Source organism: Acanthochromis polyacanthus, chromosome 17 (assembly GCF_021347895.1).
Source record: "Acanthochromis polyacanthus isolate Apoly-LR-REF ecotype Palm Island chromosome 17, KAUST_Apoly_ChrSc, whole genome shotgun sequence".
In the NCBI taxonomy this organism is placed as follows: domain Eukaryota; kingdom Metazoa; phylum Chordata; class Actinopteri; family Pomacentridae; genus Acanthochromis; species Acanthochromis polyacanthus.
Window position 1 is genome coordinate 24,898,934 of NC_067129.1, and position 21,945 is coordinate 24,920,878.

The 21,945-nt window shown below is 41.5% G+C and overlaps 1 protein-coding gene across 11 annotated transcripts in view; it reads right to left on the reverse strand.

Annotated features, from left to right (window-relative positions):
* Positions 1 to 21,945, reverse strand: part of auts2a (activator of transcription and developmental regulator AUTS2 a) — a 380,336-nt gene that overhangs the window by 179,264 nt on the left and 179,127 nt on the right. For all 11 annotated transcript variants that reach the window (XM_051937874.1, XM_051937872.1, XM_051937870.1 and 8 more), the window contains one exon: positions 19,373 to 19,474. In XM_051937874.1, the coding sequence (XP_051793834.1) occupies positions 19,373 to 19,474 (102 nt within the window). The remainder of the gene's footprint in view (positions 1 to 19,372; positions 19,475 to 21,945) is intronic.

Sequence of the window (21,945 nt, forward strand, 5' to 3'; positions counted from 1 at the left end):
TTAGGTTGTCACTCCTCATATATATAGCAATATAATGTTGCTATATATAGTGTTTGCATGTCTAGCAAACACAATCAATGTCATAATGTGACAGGAAGCATGTGGAAATCTGTAAGAAAAATTGACGCAAGCAAATCTATCATAACCCACAAAAGCACAAACTTAAGATCATGCAATCAAAACTGGGATGATCTCAGCTTTGCAAGAAGAAAATCCCAAATTTCTGATTACCGTTAGAAATCTAAAACTACTTCGCATTGTTACTAACATTTTCTTTTAATTCTCTGATAGTATAATGTAAATCAAATGAGGAGATTTTTAATGGACTAAACTCTCAGTTGATGTTGATAAATTGTGAGCTCAAAATTCTAAGGACCTTGACTTATCAGAATTGAGTTTTTCCTGATATTTACTGCTGAGTGTGAGCTGGGGTTTGCTATTTTGTAGTTAAATATTTGAAGTACCTGGGAGTTTCACAGCTATTTTTCATATATAAAATCTTTGATGCTCAGTATCTCAGAGCTGCATGCCACCCACACAGAACCTTATGAATCCAAGCTCATGAAATAAGACTGCTGTCTGTGCATCAGATGTTTGAAGTTAAACTGATTATAAATGTAGTTTGGCACTATGTGAGATTCAGAGAATGAGTTCTGCGTTTTATTATAAAATCAAGTTTGGGCATGTGAGGGGGATATGGGTCATATGAACAGCATTTTATGTTTTAATAACAACAGTACCCGGTATATGCAGAATTCTTCAGCGTAACAACATCTCTGCTTGTATTAATGTTTATGCATACAATATCACAGGTATGTTTTATATTAAAGTAGGGGGATATATCATGTGTATTCAAAGTTGAGGAGCCAAGTAGGAGGTCTCACATGTGGTGCACACACAGTTGTTCACAGATTCCAGACTAATTTCACTGTCATTGAAAGTATAGTAAGCATCCATATTTTATTTTGGAGGCCTTGTTATAATAAAAGTCATGCTACCCTTACATAGTTGTCTACTCTGTCAAAAGGCTATAAATGAAAATGATTCCTTCTTCTGCATTTTTATTACAGAGAGAAGTTAGGACTAGTCAGCATGTTAGCTATAGCTCAAAGGTAGTTAGTATAATTTCATGTTTGTGGCTTAACTCGTGCATCTTTATAGACTGTAGACTTATAGCTCACTTAAGGAACCATAAACTGTAGTATATATCACCAAGCATGGAGATAAAGCAATCATTTTTTTATAGCACTTAATGTCCTCCTACTCTAAGATTTTTAGTGGTAATCATCACTTGTTAGCACCTTATTTGTAGCTACAAAGATCTGATGGTGTGTTATAGTCCTTTTTGGAAGCCATATAATTGAAACCTGCACATAAATGAAGAGTCTGGAAATTGATGAGAGAGAATTCCGCACAGACTGCCATCCTGAGCGGTGGGCTGTAAAACAGACAGAAGAGACACGCCACGTCTGCCCCGCTCTCTCAGTATTAAACATTTGCTGGGTTACAACACTCACCCTCCCTCCCTCACCCTCCCTCTCTCCCTCTCTCTTTCTCTGTGGTCCCCAGAAGCTATAATATCCATCCTTGGCGGTTCACTTGACATTTACTTGCCCTGCTTCTCCTGTAGCATTCCCCTTCCTAACTGCCAGTGCTGCGACTCTCCAGGGCTTGCCGACCGGGTGAACAGATAACAAACCTGTCAAAGCGGCTTTACGGGGGGGGAATAAATCCAGAGCTTGGACTGAGGTGGATGATGTGTTCCAGAGGGTTACTCAATGAGGGAGAGGGGGGCTGACATAAGACGCCCTGTGAGGCCTGGACCCGGGAGAGGCTGCTAGCTGTAATGTCGCGGTGCTACTTTAAAAAGGGGCACAGCCACTGCAACCTGATTAGATCTCAGCGCAGACATTTCAAATGGCTGGCCCCCTTTTTACCCTCCATTTCACCTGTTCTTTACAATCCACCCCCCCTTCTCCTCCTGCCATCAAAGGAGCTGTCAGGGGCTCTTTCTTCAGGCTGGCAGACAGGTCAGGGGTGGAAGGTTGAGGTGGGGTGTGCCCATTGAGGCAGGGGCTGGAAGCACGTAGCAGGGATGTATGGGGGCTGAGGGCTGTCTTTAAGGTGCTGATAACATTCATGGTGATGTGTTCCCGAGAGGTGCACAAATGTCAACACTCTCTTGCTATGGGCATATAATTCTGTGAATAGAAAGGACAAAGAGCAAAGGAAAAAGAGATGCAGTGCACTCCCTTTGTCAGCTAGTGTTGCAGCGAGACATTCTGAGCACTAAAAGCCACGTTTCTCTATTAGAAAGAAAAAAACACTGGACTGAACAAACTGCTCCGTTGTTTCAATGAATATATATCCCTCTGACCTTCTCATCTAATCACACTCAATAACTAAAACCAATTAGACTAAAGGGACGGATCTTGACTACTAACACCTAAAAAAAATACTACATAAGAAAGCAGCTGATCCTTTACTGAACAGCAATGTTCTATATTTATGCAACACCAGGTTATTTCACCCTTAAAGCAATAATTGGCTAACATGTCACTGACTCACCACTTAAAAGGCAACAAACATGTGCTTGGTTAAGCAGCAAAGGTACTGGCAGTGCACCATCAGAGACTCAATCTAATAATTACTCACCTGCCACTAAACTGACAGAACTGAAGAACATGATGCACTGCGACTGTGAGGAATATTAACTTGGAAAATTGGCAAAATGTCCTTTATTTAGGACAGAGTATATCAAGCGTTTTGGGCAAACCAAGTGAGGCATGCCCGCTAGAAATTGGAGGGATGGAGATGTCCCATGATGGTGCTAAAAACTGCACATCAATTACCTGAAGCACTGAGGCCTGTCTGCTCTATCTCGAGTCCTGCCTATGAGGAACCAAAATGTCAGCTAGCTATCCAGACATCATTGTTGGAGAGAGGGCATTCCAGGAGAGGGGGAATAACATGGTACACTATGCTTGGGCATTGCTTTCGTGGATGCAATTGTATTTTCCAAACTAGTGGAGTTAGTTGGCACTGATCTGCAGTAAACAGCCTTGCAAGGCTTAGCAAGCAGCCTGTGTTAGACTAAGCCATGTTTATTATCAAGCACAATCCTCAGTCTCATCAATGCTTAGAGAAAGGCACGGATGAATAAATGCATATTGTTTAGCTTAGGGTTAGCCAGAGCTAGCGCCACAAATAAAAAATGAATTTAAAGCAGATGGTAAAATCCAATAAGAAAAACAGAAGGAGGGGGCAGACAGAGAGACAGAGCTGCAGAAAGGATGACATAGAGAGAGGGAGGAGAAATAAAAATGAATAGAAAAACCCAACAACACTGGCTGCCTTTTCACTGCTGTTTTTCAAAATGCTGTAAAGCTAACAGGGAGAGGGAGAGAAAATACAAAGGCCTGTGTTCTCATTTTCTGTCTGAGAGCCCCACCAGGACCACTGAAACTTGCTTGATTTCCCCAGTCCAATTATATCTCTGTGCTCAATCCTTCCAGAATAGCAACATCACACCAAGGGACGTTGTCTGCCTAAGCGCAGCGTGCCTAATGGAGTCCCAGAAGTTGACTCCATTTCATTGCTCCTAACTAATGGGCTGTGATATTTTCCCAAACTGACTGCAGTTCTGCCCCCTGGAAGCTAATCTAGTCAGCGCTGTGCCGGACCCATCCCAGCAACATGCCAGCCCACTGCCTCCTTTTCTAACAACCCCTCCAATCCTACCCACCACTCTTGCTGTCTTTATGCAGGCCCCCCAACATCCTCTATTCCCCTCCCAGCGCTCATTAGTGCTTTCTAGCCGGGTGCTGATTGTCAGAAGGCCCCTGTGATGCCGTCTTTCCCTGTGCGGCCGGCCTGCTGCGGTGAATTTAAGAGGACTTTAATCTAACTGGGCTGAGGAGAGGAGTAGCAGCCAGGGACAGGTGGGAGGAGGAGGACTGTGGGGTAGTTGCGGATGTACAATCGCAGGGCCACAGCTGAGGGCAGGCGCTCTTTCAGAGCTACCTATTGCTCTCCAATGGATACTCATGACCAGAACACAAGCATGAGAAGAAATAGTCAAACATAAATTCACCAGAATGGCTCCCTCTCCAGCCATATTGTGGGCACAGAATGGCCCTCCAGATGGCTATGGGACACACCAGTGGTGCAATACAATCACTAGTATGGCAGAAGTATCAGGAATAAATATAAAGAGCTTTAGATCATATAAAGACTCAGCCAGAACTTCCTTTTTGATGACCTGTTTTAAAATGAGTCCAGTCAGTCCGTGTATAACCGTGCCTTATTGTAAATTTCTAGTTAACAGCAGCTGTGAGGGGTCAATTAGTTGCTTACTGGTGTGCAAACAGGTTTAATGAAGTCATTTTTACTGTGAAGTTTAAAGTCTAGATACATTTAAAGTCTACACTATTATAAAAGTTATTCAAAAGCAGCAAAGACTTATCAAATGAAGGCACATGAATAAGAACAGGACAAAACACCATTTCACAATAGAAAAAAAGATTTTAGTTAACGGAGGTCCTCCTTTTAACACCAGAATCTCAGTCATCCAAATATGACTCCATTTCAAGAAGTGCAGGTGGAGAGCAAAATTGTCTGCTTTTATGACACACACAGAGGTTAATTATTTTCATAATTACACCTCCAAACGTCAAAGATTTGTTTTTCCACCTAATTGACAAGAGAATTAACAGTGGACTTTATTAGCTGTGCAAAGCTGTTCTTAACCACTGTAAAATGCTCAAAAGTGCCTTTTACATGCAATACATATAAAAAGCAATTACGCAGTTTTTTTCTCCTCTACTACCTTTTAACCACCATAATCTGCAGAGTAGATCCACCAAGGATAAGAGGCAAAACTGTAATTATGCACATTATTCACCTTCCTAAGTGCTGCACTCGAACACAAAAAGCTAAGATGCCTAAATGCACTACACCAGGTTGTCCTCATGCAAAGTGCAGGTCAGGCTTCAGCAGGCACCAAGAGCTAATGGCAGTGAGTGGTGCTCCTAACACATGCTCTGGCTCTTTCAGGGACACAGGGGAGTTAAGTGCCATGCTCCCTACTGCTGATTATCGCACCTTCGCCAGGCTGCCAGGTCTCTCTGCCCTCCATGCATTGATCTCATTTGGCCAGGAGATAAGGCAGTAATTGGATGAGGGCTTGGAATCAGATGGCCCTGCCTGGCTTGGCTAATTCCACTCTTCCTGGGCCGCCTGGGCCCAGGGCCAAAGGGGCAGGCCAAGGTTAATCCCGTCCAATCCCCTGTACTATGTGCCCCTGCGCTGCCCTCTGACCTCACTGCTACCCAAACACAGCTGATGTGACTCCTTCTGAACAAGTCAGAGCCAAATCATTTAATTAGTTTACCAGAGATTTTACACCCCACAGAGAGCAGCACTGTCAGACAGGTGTGCTTTGAGGACAAAGGGGGAAATGCACATTGTTTCACACACAGTCACACTGTGTTGAGCTTACAAACAAAACATAAATAATGAATACTACACAGTTTATTTTTTATGCAGTGTAAGCTGATTTCATGTGTTACTGAACCTAGCCAGTACTCTTTGCTTGGAAATTATTTTTGCTAATATTCTCATAATCACGGCAACTGATGTGGAGGAGGGAAAAACTCTACTGTAACATGTCACTTTATTAGGACAGAAGTCTTGCTCTTGAGGGCATGGATCTGCAATATGTCACAACAGTATGGACTGAGTGGAGCGAATTTGCGATTATGCAAAAATATTTTTCCACAAAAAGCTCAAGTGCAATTTCACCCTTGCTTCACTGTGTGACCACTGCTGTTCCATTTAAGATGGGAAGCAGATTAATCTTCATCTCTCTTTTCTATTTACACATTATGCAGTCAGAGATGGGATTTGCCTGTATGAAAAACGAGTCTCTCAAAAGGATCAACGTGCCTCATCAGGAATGAATGCAGCAGGGGGACACACGCCTCTTGGGAAACACTAATCTTCTTATTGCGTACATTTATTCAATTCCAGTGTCAATATCAACCATAATCAGAATGGGCCATGTGACAAGTGCTTTATGTGTCGGCTGATAGCGGATGACAGGAAGGAGACGTAATCACCTGGGAGTACATCACTGCAGACAGCTACGGATCAAAGCTTTACTCCTGCAAATTAATCGTGAATTGCAATGCACAATATAAATAACTTCAACAGAGAGCGAAAGGATATAGAAGCACATTAATTGATCAGATATCTAACAGAAGTAGGCAGGCTACTTTTTATGAAAATAGCAGTAATCCCCTATTAATCCCTGGAACACGTCTTTGAAACAAGATAAGACTTAAGAAAGATGACACAGCATGTCCATTTTTCCAAGCGCATCTACTCTGTTGTCTGAGCTGCTTGAAAGCACACAAGAACACAAAAATCTCAAATGTTGGTCAAAATTAAGACAAGGTGTGCAATGCATCTGACAAGTTTAGAAAAACAAACAAAGGAAGAGTGGATTGTCATATTGTTACCTCAGACAAGCTGGACTCCAAAACACTGGGACACAAGACACAAACAAAGAGGAACACAGTGCAAAACAAGGAAAAAAGAAATCTACTAAAATTGATGCCTTTTGCCAATCTCTGCTAAAATGCACCATACTTGATTTATTATTATTGCGGTGGAACAAACAACAATACTGTACGAGCCGCTTCTATTCACCACCTCTATGTTGGGCACAGGGAGATGACAATCTCTGAAGACAGGATTGAATTTTTCATTTCAATTCACAGCAAAGCTCAATATAAAAAGCCTGATTTCCAAAGAGAAGCATCAGCTGGTTGCTCTTAAAAAAGGGGAGCTTAAAAAATAGACCGCATATAAGAATGAATCTCTGGTGGAAATGGGACACTAACGGAGACAATTGGAGGCAAGACGAGGCCAACACTTGTGTGTCATAAAGACAACAGCAGAATGGCCATCCTGTGGATTCCTGGGGCCTGACATCTAGATTGCAGATGGATAAGTGCACGTTATCCCACCGACCAAAAAAAAAAAAAAAAAAAAAAAAAATCATTTCTCATAGCTGTCTCTATTTACTGAAAGGCTGCTCGTTTCCCACTGGGGCAGAAACAAATGAAAATGTTATTTCTCTACTCATGAACTCCTACCTTGTCTGGTTTTTCACTGCTGGCAATTTCATTTCTCTTCCAAATTTGACTGAAGCCCACGACTTGAGGGAAATAATGTCTCTGGAATAATCTTCTCCAACTGTAATACCAGGGGCACTATCTCTCTGCCTTTCTTGGTACATCTATGTGTCTGTCTGTCCATCTATCAACAGCATCTATTTATTTATTTATTGTAGACACTGTTGTTTTGTGGTTTGAGGGAAATTGCACTGGCTTCTGAAATAGAAATGGTGTGACATCCAATGCCTGACAGTAATCCTGTCAGTTGTACGGACCTCCAATGAGAGAACATGCCCTTCTCCAGCAAAGAACAGCTCTGATGCACACCGTATTGTAAAGTATAGCCTGACAGGAAGAAAAACATGTGCACAAAGTACAAGAAAAACACGCCATTAGCAGAATGTTCTCAGATTATACATTTTCCTCCTCTTCTCTGCATAACACTATTCACTTTTCGATGCATCTCGTCTGGATAATCACATTTTTCTCCTCATGTTTCCATCTCTACAACGCAAAAGTGAAAGCAGTAATTTGAGAGTTGACGCATAGAAGTCGGTTGTAAAATAACCATTCTCCTTTGCACATAACAGAACTTTTAACTGCCAAAGTAATCTTGGCATTGTTGTGACATCAGTGTAGACAAAGTTTTTCTACCAGCTTGTTTTAGCTTCCATCATCAAAATCAAAGTCGGCTGAATGCAGCGTCAGAAGATCAAGGGTTGAAAGTCAGGGAACTCTTTGTAAGTTTTGATGACCCATGAACTAATCACATTTTCATGTAAAATAAATGCTATATTTGCCTTCAGAAGTTCTTCAAGGAATAATCATTACATAGTATATTTCTGAGTTTGGATTTGCATTTGAGTATTATGTACTTTTGACTTTGCAACTCATGGGGAACAGGATTTTTTGTACAGATATCTTCACTTTGGCTACATTTTCGTCTCAACAGTACTGACTGTATACATTCAAGTCGTAGTTCGAACAAATTGTGGCTCTGGTAAATTATGCACAGCATCATCTGACAGAACAACAAAATAGCTAAAAAGCAGTAAAACAAAAAAAAAAAGAAGAAACATCTGTCTAAAAGCCAAGCAGTATTAGCTTGTTGCAGCATCAGCTACCTTTAGATGGCTTGAATTCTTCACTAGAGCAGTCTAAGCATCTCTGGTGATGTGAAGTTATTTCTATGTCAGTAATTTAATCAGTGACAACAAAGTCTTAGAAAAAGTATAATCTCTTCAGCTGTAATTTGTCCAACAATTGTAAATTGATTTACAACAAACAGTAGTTATGAAGCAAAAATCATTTCTGTGCTATCAAAGACATATACTGCAGTTAAAGTAAAATAATAATTCCATCTTGAAAATAAAGTAATTCAGAAGTCTATGCACTGAGTTTAAATGGATTTCAATGACTTGTGAGATATGACTCACCCTGGGGGCATTTTCCTTGGGTCGTGGGGGCAGATCCCCCTTTTAAAGATTTTATATTTAACCTAATAATGACCAAGTTATGGTTTAATGTGATTTAATTAAGCTCTACTCACATAAATATTATATTGCTAGTCAAAAATATATACAGATTTGAAAAAGAAACAAACAGAGATTGCTCATAATGGGGGTAGGGGCATCCAGACAGGACTAGTCTAACAGACATGGTACCATTTTAAGCAGCTAGAAAGGCTGAGTTTGTTAGGATACTGAAAACAATAGATCTAATCATAAACCAGCAAGCAGCCATCCAATATTTTTGCCCCATTTGTTTCTGTGGGGCAGCTGCTCCTAATATTTTATTTTATTTATTTATTTTTACAGTGTTTACAATATGTAGAAAAAATAGTAGCATGTTGTGCTTTCTTTCTGTTGGTCTTACACATACAGCCACAGCTACTGGAGACAATGTTTTAATACAGAAAGCTATTTTTGAATCGTATTTTATCTTTAGTATGCAGAAATAAAATATTATTGATTGAAGCTGTGAACAGTCCAGAGGGGGAAAAATTAAAATAAAAATGGACCGAAGTATTTTTTGTCCATATTGCCAAGTCCTAGTTGTTTTACAAAAATGGATGTTGTTCACAGAGAGAGCAAGGCAGGCATTCTCTCATATGGATCCCTTCAAATCAGTCTAAAGATATGACGGACTGCACCGGGGTCATGAACCAGCAGGTTGTCCTGTGTAGTCCCTACACAGTATCCTCAGTCCCTTGTGCCCTTGAAACAAACTCCACAAAACTTTACAACACACACATTCACACAAAATCCAACCCTCCCACACAGCTTCTACACCCCGCAGCTAAATTCTGATACAAACAGTCACACACCAGGGATTCAAATATATAAAACACACACATGAACACAAACATACAGTCCTAGGAGAGGATCTATCAGCCCTTGGATAGTTATGTGGCTTCAGTATCATGGGTTAAAGAATTAAACTTTTCCTTCAAGTCAGACAAGGTTGAAAACTACACAAGAAGAGGCACAGAGAAAGATAGGGAGATAATTCCATCATTTCTTTGTTTGTAGTGGCTGGGATGAGCCACAAGAGGATGTAGAGATGATTTGTTGGCTCAGAGGAGGCAAGCAATATGTTGGAGCGAATGGTCAGTCATCATGCTTATGAGGGAGAGATGGTTCTGGACTCCTGGTGTGTCTGATAGTGTTTTCTCTGGCTCCCAGCTTGGGCGCGAGCACACCCCTACCAGGCCATTGTGTTTTAAGTGTGCACTCTTGCTCAGCTTCTCCTTGGGGGGTAAAAAGGTGCGTGTCGTACTGTTTGTGTTGCCTTTGCATATTTGTGTTTACATGCATGTTGGCCAGTGTGTATTCATGAAGAGGAATGTCAGTCAATGAAGACCTCCCATCACAAAAGAAAGCACTACTTCCCCTTTCTCCTTCATGCAGCCAGTTCCCACATTGCTCTCATTGCTATGGCAACCGGCGCTCTCTCCTTGGGCTCTGCATGCATCCAATCAGAGTGAGACCTTTGTAGAGATTCCTCCAGGCTCCACTTATTCAACTTACCCCACCAGAACAGCCTCCACGCTGAAAAGGCTGGAACAAAGAGAGGAGAGACTCCCTCACCAGAGCTTGGTATGACATCAAAAATTGGGGCTACAGGGTCGGGTTACAGGGAATGCGGAAGTAATATGTAGCCAAGAGCAGCGGGACGCACCGCAAAAGCAAAAACATGGTGGCAGCGCATAGCCATAGCCAATTTCAGTGGAAATTATGTGGAATAGGATTTGTTATTGGAAGCCTCAGAGCCTGAATACTTGGCAAGTATTGCATGGCTCTGGCACTGGTTTAAGCTTGATAAGTCAAAATGGATTCCGGCTGAGCCTATTTATGTCATTCCTGAAAACATATGGATAGGATTCAGGCGCTCAATACTTTCAACCTTCAACAATGACATTCAACACCACTTCTCCAGTCCATTAATCTTCCATGAGAATAGATTTATCATCCGCGGCAGTGAAGGACTGCATTCAGTCAGGATCAGCCAACACTTTTTACCACACTAACATCCCTCTGTATCAGTTTCAACAATTAAACACCCTCATTTTGCTGGGGATACAGTAACACGACTACAGCAAAGGTCACAATGTTCCTTGGATTCCCTCTGTTTTGTTTTTCATTCAAGGCCTCTAGGTGTGGTGAAGAATTATCACAGATGAACTAGTGCCATTTATTCTCAACCTAAGGGCTGCTCAGAGGTCAATACCCACAATCACACTGTGCCTCGCTCATCCTAATTATTTTTCCAGAGAGTACATGCAGGGGAGTCTGAGTTAAACTCTTGTGAATGTAGGCAGAGAGGCTGGCGTGCCCCTAGCATTTGCAGAGACAAGACATCCAGCGGGACCTCTTGTAGGTCCCTGATGGACATTCGGCTGTTGGGTACTGGCAGGGCGATGGAGGCGCAGCATAATTTTGCCCGACTGCCGTGTCACAAAGTGTCATACTCTGCTCCTGACAATTCGACTGCAGGCAGCGAGAGAGAAAATAGGAAAGAACAATATAAGAGAGGGAGCAAAAAGGAGGCTTGATTTGGAGTGCCAGGGGTGGTAATAAGCATGTCTGGCCACTTCCTCAGAGACAGGCTATTCATCAGGCTGATGTAGGTGTAGGCAAGTCAAGTGATCTTATGCCTGGATCCTCTGGCAAGCTGGCTGTGCAGCCAACGAACCTGGCATAATGAATAAGAAAAATAAGGTGGAAAGCTCAGATTGTGAACATAAACTCTTCTCTAGTTCACAAGACCTGAGAGATAGTTAGAAAGCCAGCGAGAAAAGTTCTACAATATGTTCCAGGTGTTCCTTATGAATTAATAGGAAACCCAGATGGTATGAATCAAAGAGTGAGTCATCCTGTTGAAACCTTTTGCCTTAAATGATCTCAGATTTGATCGCAGGGGTGCACGATCTTGAGACTTTAGTGGTAAAACTCCCTTTAACTTTTACTAGATATCAGTCTATTTGATCTCTCAGGACTCCTCGGCTCTTCAATGTTCAAAGGCTTAAATCAAACACTGGCAAAACTGCTTTGACCTATTGTACTCCAACCAACTTCTGTTAAAAATAATATGAAGTGTATGGTTAAACCAGGCTGAATATTTGAGGCTGACTATTTCTAAATTACTCCAACCATATTTTCCCGCATTCTGTACTATAAAAGAAGCAAAAGGTTTTCACATCAATGCATATTTGACAAAATATACCGGGCTTTGCAAAAGTTCTGTTACACTCGGTTTCATGATCTTTAGAGACGTTTACATGTCGGAGTGAAAAATTCCATTAAATAAACTGAAAGTTCTACTTCATAGGCAGGTGTCCTTAATACAAATTTGTTCTCCAGTGAAGTTGTATCAAGATGGAAGTCAAAAGAGTTGAGATATCTGCTCTCCTTCGTGCTGAACATCAGCCGGATGACCGTCCACAGAGTCGCGGAGAGGCTAAAGACTGGTGAAGATCTTTCAGGTCTTCACCATTCTTGAGCCTCTCCGTGACTCTGTGGACGGTCATCCGGCTGATGTTCAGCTGCTTGGCTCTGTCAGACTTGTTGTGGCCAGCACGAAGGAGAGCAGATATCTCAACTCTTTTGACTTCCATCTTGTTACAACTTCACCGGAGAACAAATTTGTGTTAATGACACCTCCCTATAAGGTAGAACTTTCAGTTTGTTTAATGGAATTTTTCACTCTGACATGTAAACGTCTCTAAAGATCATGAAACCGTGTAACAGAACTTTTGCAAAGCCCGGTATACTACTGTTCAAAAGTTTAGGGTCACTCAGACAATTTCAGGATTTTCATGAAAACTCACACTTTTATTCATGTGCTAACATAATTGCACAAGGGCTTTCTAATCATCAGTTAGCCTCTCAACATCATTAGCTAACACAATGTAGCATTAGAACACAGGAGTGATGGTTGCTGGAAATGAGCCTCTGTACCCCTATGCAGATATTTCATTAAAAAACAGCCGTTTCCAGCTAGAATAGTCATTTACTGCATTAACAATGTCTAGACTGTATTTCTGATTAATTTAACATTATATTCAATGAAAAAATGCTTTTCTTTTCTTTCTAAATGACCCGAAACTTTTGAAAAAAGTGTTCATGAATACTGGTATATCTGTGATATTAACAAACTGATAAATGTGCATCAATCATCAATTTGGCTCCATTTTATGGAATGCATGTTGACTGTACATGTATCGATATGCTATAATGTCTTTGGCCCTTTGCTTTTCTCATCTATACATTTGTATGAATGCTGTGTAAACAGCAAAGTACCATCAGGTTGCTATTTTTTACATCTGAAAACAGGACAGAACATGCAAAACTATGCCTGTATTTACATTGTCTTTAGTCTTGCAATCTGTCATAGCAGGTAACTACTGAAAAGTCAGTCAAAAAAGACTGTCAAATAATCCCTGCACTGCATCTGCTGCTCATTTCACGGCATCACTATAGACACACACTGGAGCCTCAACGGAGGGTAAGATCCCACGATAATGAGCTAATTATAGGTACAACATTCCTGCTTCCATATCTAAATGCTTGTCTCTAATAAAAAACATTTCAAATTATTGAGAGCCAGAAAGAGAAAGAGAGAGATAATTGATGCAAGCAATTACAAGTTCTGTGTCGCAGCAAATTGGCCTGCGTATCTGGACATGTAGGGGGACTGTGACCTCATTTACATCAGAGTGTTAGGAAATAATTGGAGAATGTACTGAAGAGGTGGGATGGACAGTGTAATGCAGACTAGTTGTGGTCACATTACATAAGCAGTTTGCTTGGACAGCGAGATTCAGTTTAGACAGGAGGCTTATGGAAAAAAAATTACACTCCAAGGTCAAGGACAAAATATTATGTGCAGACCTGATATGCTCTGGCAAATTTAATCATAATAGTGATCTTTACAATGACAAGTATACTTTAAGACATTAATCAGTTTCCGAAAGCTGTAATTTGAGTATTTGAAATGGTTTCACCACATGCATGCAGGATTCTGAACAGGCAGTCATATTTACATCAGAAAGCCAGTAATAACTGAGTTCAGTTTTACTAGCCGTAAGAGAGACTTCAGCTATGTTTGGGCTGAAACCGCTTCAAAAGCACGGGAAGACTATGTGCTCGACTTTTAACAATATCACTTCCAGATGTTTCATTACAAAACAACTTTCAAAGACCTCACCGCAAGAAAACCTTCTTGTCAGAGCGGAGCCAGGACACATGAGGATGGATTTCAGGAACCCACAATTTTCACATTTTCATTTCAGTTACAAAAGCCAGCATGCAAAATCGGCTGAAGTAGCACCAATAAAGTGCTAGTCTCAACTGTAGCGTTACAACCCATCTAAGCAGGCCACTGCACAAATCATTAGTGTATGCTACAGCGGGATATTCCACACTGTATATTATCTGAAGGTGACAGCTAAAGCACGATACAACAGGAAGCTTTGGCTAACTATAAAAATGGCCACTGGTATATAGGGGTGCATTCATTAAAGTCTGCCTCTCGTGCCTCTCATCATGCTGGGGAACACTGACTGGCGGGCTCTGACCCAGTACTGCAGAGCATCTCTCTATTGCACCCGCCTCTCATCAAGAGCCTTGGGTGGAAAAAAAGGAGTAACATGCTGTTTACTCGCAATCCCAGGCCCGTAATTGCCAATTTATTTGATAGGCAGCCGGGTAATGATGGCATTTCACCCCTTGCCGCAGAGACTAAACGGGAGTGATTCATCCCGAGCTCCCTGCCCTCCCTGATCCAGCAGACTCCCTCTGCTCAGGACTGCTGCCTGCCTGAATGCCTGCCACCCAGACTGAAGGGGTGGGGAGTAGTGGGCGACGTGTGTGTGTGTGTGAGTAGTGTGGGGGTGGGGGGCATGTCGGCTTCAAACAAACCCAAAAGGGAACCCTGAGCTTCAGAGCAAGCGCGGCTAAGCCTGCCAATTTAGCTGGGGTTTGGGGTTGAGGCAAACACAGCCGAGCTGATGTGCCATTTGTAGGCCTTAATGAGCTGGCAGGATGGAGTGAGGAGGGAAGGCGAGCAGGAGAGTGGAGGCTGCCAGGCCTGACCTCCGCTGGCCTCTATCTCCCTGCCAGCCAGTGCCAGGTCGGCAAACTCAGTTCATCTGCTTCATCGGAGCGTAGTCCCTCCATGAGGGGAAGGGAGTGCTACAGCAAATACCATTAGTGAACTGTTGGTCTAATGAACAGTTTGGGTCAAAGCGAGCTCCCGTCTCACTCTGCTCCCTGGCACTAATGAGTGACTTAGATGCCTTCTCTTTGTTTTCACACTGTAAGAGAGCATCTCTGTCCAGCTGAACCACATGAGCAATCCAGATGCACCATGCAGCGTTACCACCAAAATAGTTTTAACGTTTCAGCAGAACAAGCACAGAACACAATTTCAAACCTACGCATTAATCTGGCTCTATCACTTACTATACTATTGTACAGGACACATTAGTAAATTACAAAATACAGAAAATTCAAAAAGTCTGTGTGAAGCAAAACAACTGAATTCTCTTTTCCTTTTTCAGCCTAGGACACAGTGCTGCTACAGAAGCACTGGCTTGCACCTCTCACGACGTGTGAAGTGGGTTTTTACAGCATGGCTGGAGGGGGCTTGTTCACAAACCTGTGGGGACTGGAGATGAAGCCTCGCACAGTGTGACCATCTTAAGTGACATGGGGGTCTAAAAGTATGTCTTCACGCTGCCCAGCTTTCAGCAGCTCTTCTGAAGACAGCCTTGGTCTCCTGTGGGGTGTCTTGACCAGATGAAGCGGGGGAACCAGGACCGCTGCTCCGTCTATTCTCCTGAGTGTAATGAGTAGCTAAAGTGCCAGCTCAGGTGGAAGTGATTTTAAAGAGACGGCGACAGATGCTTTCTGAGACCAGTCAGGAGTGTTGGAAAATCTGACATTGTCAAAATGAACTGGGAACATCATTTTCAATCAGGGTCAATTAGGGCCAATAAAACTGGATAGAAAGTCATCGGCCGGTGCTGTAAATTCTACTCACTTTTGTGGAAGATTTTAAACATGCAAAATTACAGGGATAAAGTCCTTTGTAAGCTCACTGAAGTGACTGAGCAGGAAAGGTTAGATGATGACATGATGTAATGTTAAATTATGTTTCATTAGGGTGCAACAAGTCATAGTGAACATCATCACAGCAGTTTGTCTCATAAAAAGAAATAGTTGACCAATAAAGTAAATTCAGACAAAACATCAGAAAAATTCAAAAACTGATTACCCTAAAAGAAAATTCACAGGATTAAGAAGTCAATTTTCCTATAAAAAAAAATCACCAAAATGATAACTTTTATCAGCCAGAAACTGTAAAAAACAGAAAGAATCATTTAATTTCTAAACTTTCCAATAATTTTTTTTAAAGTATCCTGTTGGACATGCAGTTAGATGTTGGAAAACAGATTCAGCAATGCAAAATATCTTTGTAGAGTTGTGCAGAATAGTGTGAAAAACACTGAGTTTGTAAAGGTCGTAAACATTCATATGATAAAATATTGATGATATGCAGTTACTATTTGTTTTCCAGTATTTGTAACACCTGTGGACACTTAAAAAGAGCTGGACATTTTGATTCCTTTTTAAAAATATTTTGTAAAGTACATAATCAAAGAAATTCAACTTGCAACTGCAATAACATGCCTTATTCTGCAAAGTTTTACAAATACCAAAGAGAAGAACACTGAGATAATTTGCAGCCATCAGCTCAATATGACCCTAAAAATCAGTTTTACTTGAACCTGAAACTTTGAACTTATAAGTTCGGCACAAGTCATTTCATAAATACACAGGACTTCATAGTAGGTTGTTGTTTATTGCCCGTGGTGTGGTAGTAGTATATGTTTAGTTACTAGAGATCACACCAACAGATGACAGTCAAATAAAGGCATACTGGTCATCCACAGGTAAGGTGTTTGCAAACCTCTATTGTTTAAGCAAAATTCGTCTGGGTATGCTACTGCATAGCTACAGTGCAGTGTGACAGAAATCAGCAAGTATCATTTCAATTTCTGTTGTCAACATCAAATTACTTATTTCATTTCATGCCCAGTCAAGCATTGTAAAGCTACATGCAGAATCAGTCTTACTTCAGTTGTTTGGCCATGTCTTTCTCAAAGACTAGCTCGCCTCCCAACTGACAGCTTTAATTATGGCCAGACATCTGATCACTTCGCTGTAGATCCTCCACACAATTCAAAGAGCAGAGGTGGGTGTCTGGCAGGAAAGTCCCTCAAGCCTGCTCGCTTTACATCTTAGAATATGTCACAGGGCGAGGGGACACATAGCTGCTCTTTCTTTTGTCAGTTAATGCTTGATTTCAGCTCCTCCAAAAGGAACAGGGACCAATCAATGTGTATTTTTTTCGTATCAGTCACAAAGAACTTCTGGGAGGGAGGGAGAGAGAGAGAGAGAGAGAGAGAGAGAGAGAGAGAGAGAGAGAGAGAGAGAGAGAGAGAGAGTGTAGCAAATAGTGCACTCCATCTGAAATATTTCAAAACATCACTTACCACATTGCAGATTTGCCACACAATGCTCTGCTCTGGCAGAATTTGAATGGTTCAAGACCAAATAAATCTTGACAAATGGATTATATCACCTTAAAAACTTACCTTTAGTGTGTCTGACATTCTGAAAGGCAACACACACATTGTGTCCTCTGAATTACATAACTGTAATAGAATTTGTGACATTGTTGCTAAGAGGTCTAAGAGTAATATGACAAAGAAGAGCTCTGCAAATGTATTCACCATTAAATGTAAAAATTGAGCGACAGGTTGACATAAAGTTTTATGTGTAAGTACCAACTCTGTCTTCCAGAAATTCTGCCCCTGTACAACTAAACTGAATTCATATTTATGTTTTTGAAATACATGTAACTTTGTTTAAAAACAAATGCATTTTCTCACCAAAAGGTTAAAAGTCAGCAACAGAAAGTCAGCAACAGGACCTTCACCTGGGAGTGCAGTTTGCATCCCAAGTAGGAGCATTTTTTTGAATCTATTTTTCCACATTTTTTTAACTTTTGTTTTTTTCTCACTGTTTGGCTAGGTTAAAGTACCAAAACCGTGTGGCTATGTTTACAAAAATAACACGCTCTGTATTAATATATGCACTTTTCACAACACGTTTGCCTTCATTTTTTGGGTTACTAGGATGAAAGGTCCAGCCACATCTAATGTAAGACTGGTTGGCTGATAAAGAGCGACAGTAGAGCAATAAAAACTACTGCCAACACAGATTGTTTTCAGAATAAAATACATTTTGCACAAAAGAACATTTAAAATGCAGTTTAGTTGTATAGGAGTGTGATTTTTGGAAGTTTAGACAGTTGACAAATTAAAGGAAAAACCAGTGTTTGAGTAAGGTATCAGGTCACCAAGTACTTCGGGAACAGCTTCAGTGCTACTCCACATTGATTCTCCTATTCTCTAGGTCTAAGAATTCTGCTGAAGGGGCGAATACCTTTCTTCCAAAAACCATTCCTTCATTTGGTGTTTGGATGGTGGTGTTGGAGAGAACTGCCTAATACATCAATCCAAAATGTCAGATAATTGTTCAACTGGGTTGCGATCCTTTAACTGTTAAGACCAGGAAAGAAATGCTTCATCATATGATAAAGGTGATCACTATGAACAACTTCATAAGCATTTGCATCCCTCCCTCCAGGGAAAAAGTGAACCCAAACCATGGCAACAAAATACACTGCATAACAGAGCCACCTCATCCACTCACTCAGAAGGGATGTCTTTTAATTTGTCACTCGTCTGTATCTCACAATTAATATGTAACTGTTTCTTACAGAGGTAAGGGCACAATTAAGGCAACTAATGAATAATTCTCGCAGGTTATTTTGTCTATCAACTAGGACACTTGTATTTACATGTACACTACTTTTCAACAGTTTTGGGTCATTTAGAAATGTCCTTATTTTTTGAAAGAAAAGTAATTTTGTACAATGAAGACAGCATTAAAGGAATCATAAATACAGTCTAGACATTAATGTGGTAAATGACCATTCCAGCTGGAAACGGCTGATTTTTAATAGATTATCTATATAGGGGTACAGAGGCCCATTTCCAGCAACCATCACTCCTGTGTTCTAATGATACATCGTGTTAGCTAATGGTGCTGAATGGCTAACTGATGACGAGAAAACAATTATGTTAGCACATGAATATAAATGTGAGTTTTCATGTAAAACATCTAATTGTCTGGGTGACTCCAGACTTTTGAACGGGTGCGTACGTAAAATATTTCCGCTTCAGTTGTAACCAAGATATTTAAAAAATTTGGAATAGAAAATTGACGATCATTCTCTCAAGAATAGCAACATTCTAAACAATGGTAGGACTTTAAACTCTACCGAAAACATGTCCTTTCTTTTCTTTACGGAAGTCAGTTGTGCAATTACTGCTGCCCAGCCTCTCATCCTCCTCATATCTGCTTCTAATATAGGTTGTTGGATTATTGTGTCCCAGCTGAACCCAAAAGCTAAATACAATAACTCAACATGATCATGACCTCAAGTGTTTGACTTTGACATTTTTAGTTGATGACGCCCCAGCGGTTAGAGACTGGAATAAGCCTGGCAGAACTTTGACCCACTGAAGTAGTGAGCTTGCTTGTGAAGGTACTCACATCTGTCAGTCTGTCTCTGGAGCTGCTCCTGATGGAAGGCTTGGACTCTCCACTTACACTCTCGCTGTCACTGTCCTTGCAGTTGTTCTGCCCTGGTTTCAGCTACAAAACACAAAGAGACCAAGGGTTAATAATATGAAGCAAAACTGTTAACACTGCAGTTTATAGCTCTACACGGATAGCGCTGGCTAGAGATGGCATCCCACAGGAATTGGTTCATGAATATGTGAGAACTGGCAGGAGCTGAGGAGCTGTCTCTGTAAATCTGTCATGTTTCTGAGCCTATTCAGCGGCCATCACTCCGCTTGCCAATGATAGACGCCATCTGATCTCGCAGTATGAAACTCCTCTCAGCCCACGAAACAGAGAACAGGGACAAAGACCCCTCCAGAACCTTCAAATGGAGCCACTATCCTTTCCAAGCAGACACCACATGCTGAGGCAGCAGGAGATCAGCAAGTGTCATCCTCTAGATTCTCTGTTCGGGATGCAGCAAAGTGACAAGAATAAAGAGGAGGACGTGCCAATCTGTGAACATCTGAGGCCCTTCAAAATCTGGAGAACAATAAAAGACTCTTGGGAGTGCAACACTGAGCGGAAGGAGGGGTATGTGCTCCCTGTCCAAGTGTGCGATTGATGTCCATGCTGGTTCTTCGAGACCAGACAAATACCGCAGGTTTCATTTCAAAGCACATAAAAAGTTGGCTTTATGGGACAGTGCAGTAAATGGCTGCTCTGCCACCTAATAGGAAAAGCAGAGAGTGGTGAGCACACACAGGACTTGGATGAGAAGATGATGGCACTCTCCACATTCTCCTTCCCCTTCCCTCTGCTGCACAGGAGGAATGGGACATAGCTACAGTATACGTTTTTTTTCTTTTTACCTCTCCTTGAGGATTGTCCTTTCAGGTATCAGCCATCATTTAGTGTGATGAAAGGGCACAAGGTGGGGGAATACCAAAAGAACCCTTGAGTTGAACAGATAATTAAAATGAAAATGTTCTCTTTTCTGTAGCCATTAGCGGTGTGAAAGGAATCCTATTCCTTGGGAGATTTGCATGATGGGTGGAAGGCGGGTGGTTTCACCAGAGTGCCGAACGTGATAAGAGAGTCTCAGCACTGGGAATGCCTGATGGGGCTGTTTGACTCTGTGTGCACGTGTCTGAATATTTGTGTGCATGAATGTGTGTCTGCGTGGTCAGACGGTGCTGAGACAAGGCTGGGGAGAACATGGAAGAACCCAAAGTATCCTGTGCATGGTCACATGCGAAGCAATACCCTGCACTGTGATAGCACTAATTACCTCCAACAGATTCTATTCCCACAAAAAACAGGGCACATTTTCTCTCTCCTTCTTCTAAATGCCAGTTCATCCGAAGGGATTTTACATATTTTTAGAGAGAAAGGGGGAATAATATCTCATCCACCCTGGCCTGTGAACTGATCCTTGAAAAAAGGGCGAGGGATGCTGTTTCTGCCCCAGTCTGCACCTCCTTCATCAAAACACGTTGACCTATAATATTTATTAACCAGTCGTGTCCCTCCTGACAACAACGGGCAGTGCATGCCAGCACACTCATGCATTTATGAATGTGCAAAAAAAAAGAAAAAAGAAAAAAGCAAGCGCTCCATGAAAGCTGCTGCTGATTCCTCCATCAAAATGTGCTGCCCAAAACCGAACTCATATATGGTAGGCTCACAAAGGATATAATCAGGCAAGTGTGAGAGAGATATAGAGATTTGTCTTTTATTAATCAATGTGGTATCACTGTGCAGTCGAGAAACCACATAATCACACCATCTGTATCCTGGCTTATCAGTGGGAAAGTACTCCATGAAATCAGAAATCTTGCACAAATTTCTGTCTGAAGAACATGTCTAATAAAGACATTCCAATAAAGAGCGTCTCATCTTTCAGGGCTATTACATAGCTCGGGACCTGATTACACAGCTATTTGAAAACGTATCCCTGAGCTTGTTCCCTTTAATTTCCCCCTGAGCTCCTTTAAATTACTTCAGAGAATTGTGTTTTTTTTTCTTCATCCGCTCTCCCATTTTTGAGGTTCAGATGATGGATTCATTTCTTTTTATGGTGTGATTTATGGAAGTCTTAAGCAAATGGAGGGTGCTGTGGTGGTCAGTGTCATCAAACAGTGAAGCTGAAATTTAATGACCTGCTGTCTGATGATAAATCTAAATGAAAAGTCCATGTGTGTGGGTGCAGGGGCCGGCTCTGTGACCTGATCTGTGCGGATCCGATCACTCCCACTTGTTACAGCGTGCAAGTCATTTTCTATATGCTTTATAGGCTTTTAAACGCAGCTTCAGTTTTAAACCTTCTGTAATGAACACAGTACACTTTATTGCATTCAGCAGAGATCTAAAGAGATGAGCTGTGCATGTGCAGATGCCCAGACTGCTGCGCTGCACAGAAGCATTAACATAAAGACATTAATTAAGACACAGGTTGAGGCACACAGATGCATTTATTTAATGACCTTACTGTATCTGCTCAGCCTGGCTAAGAACTGGCCCTGCAGGGAGATAACAAACAGATGGTTTTAATATTCCAG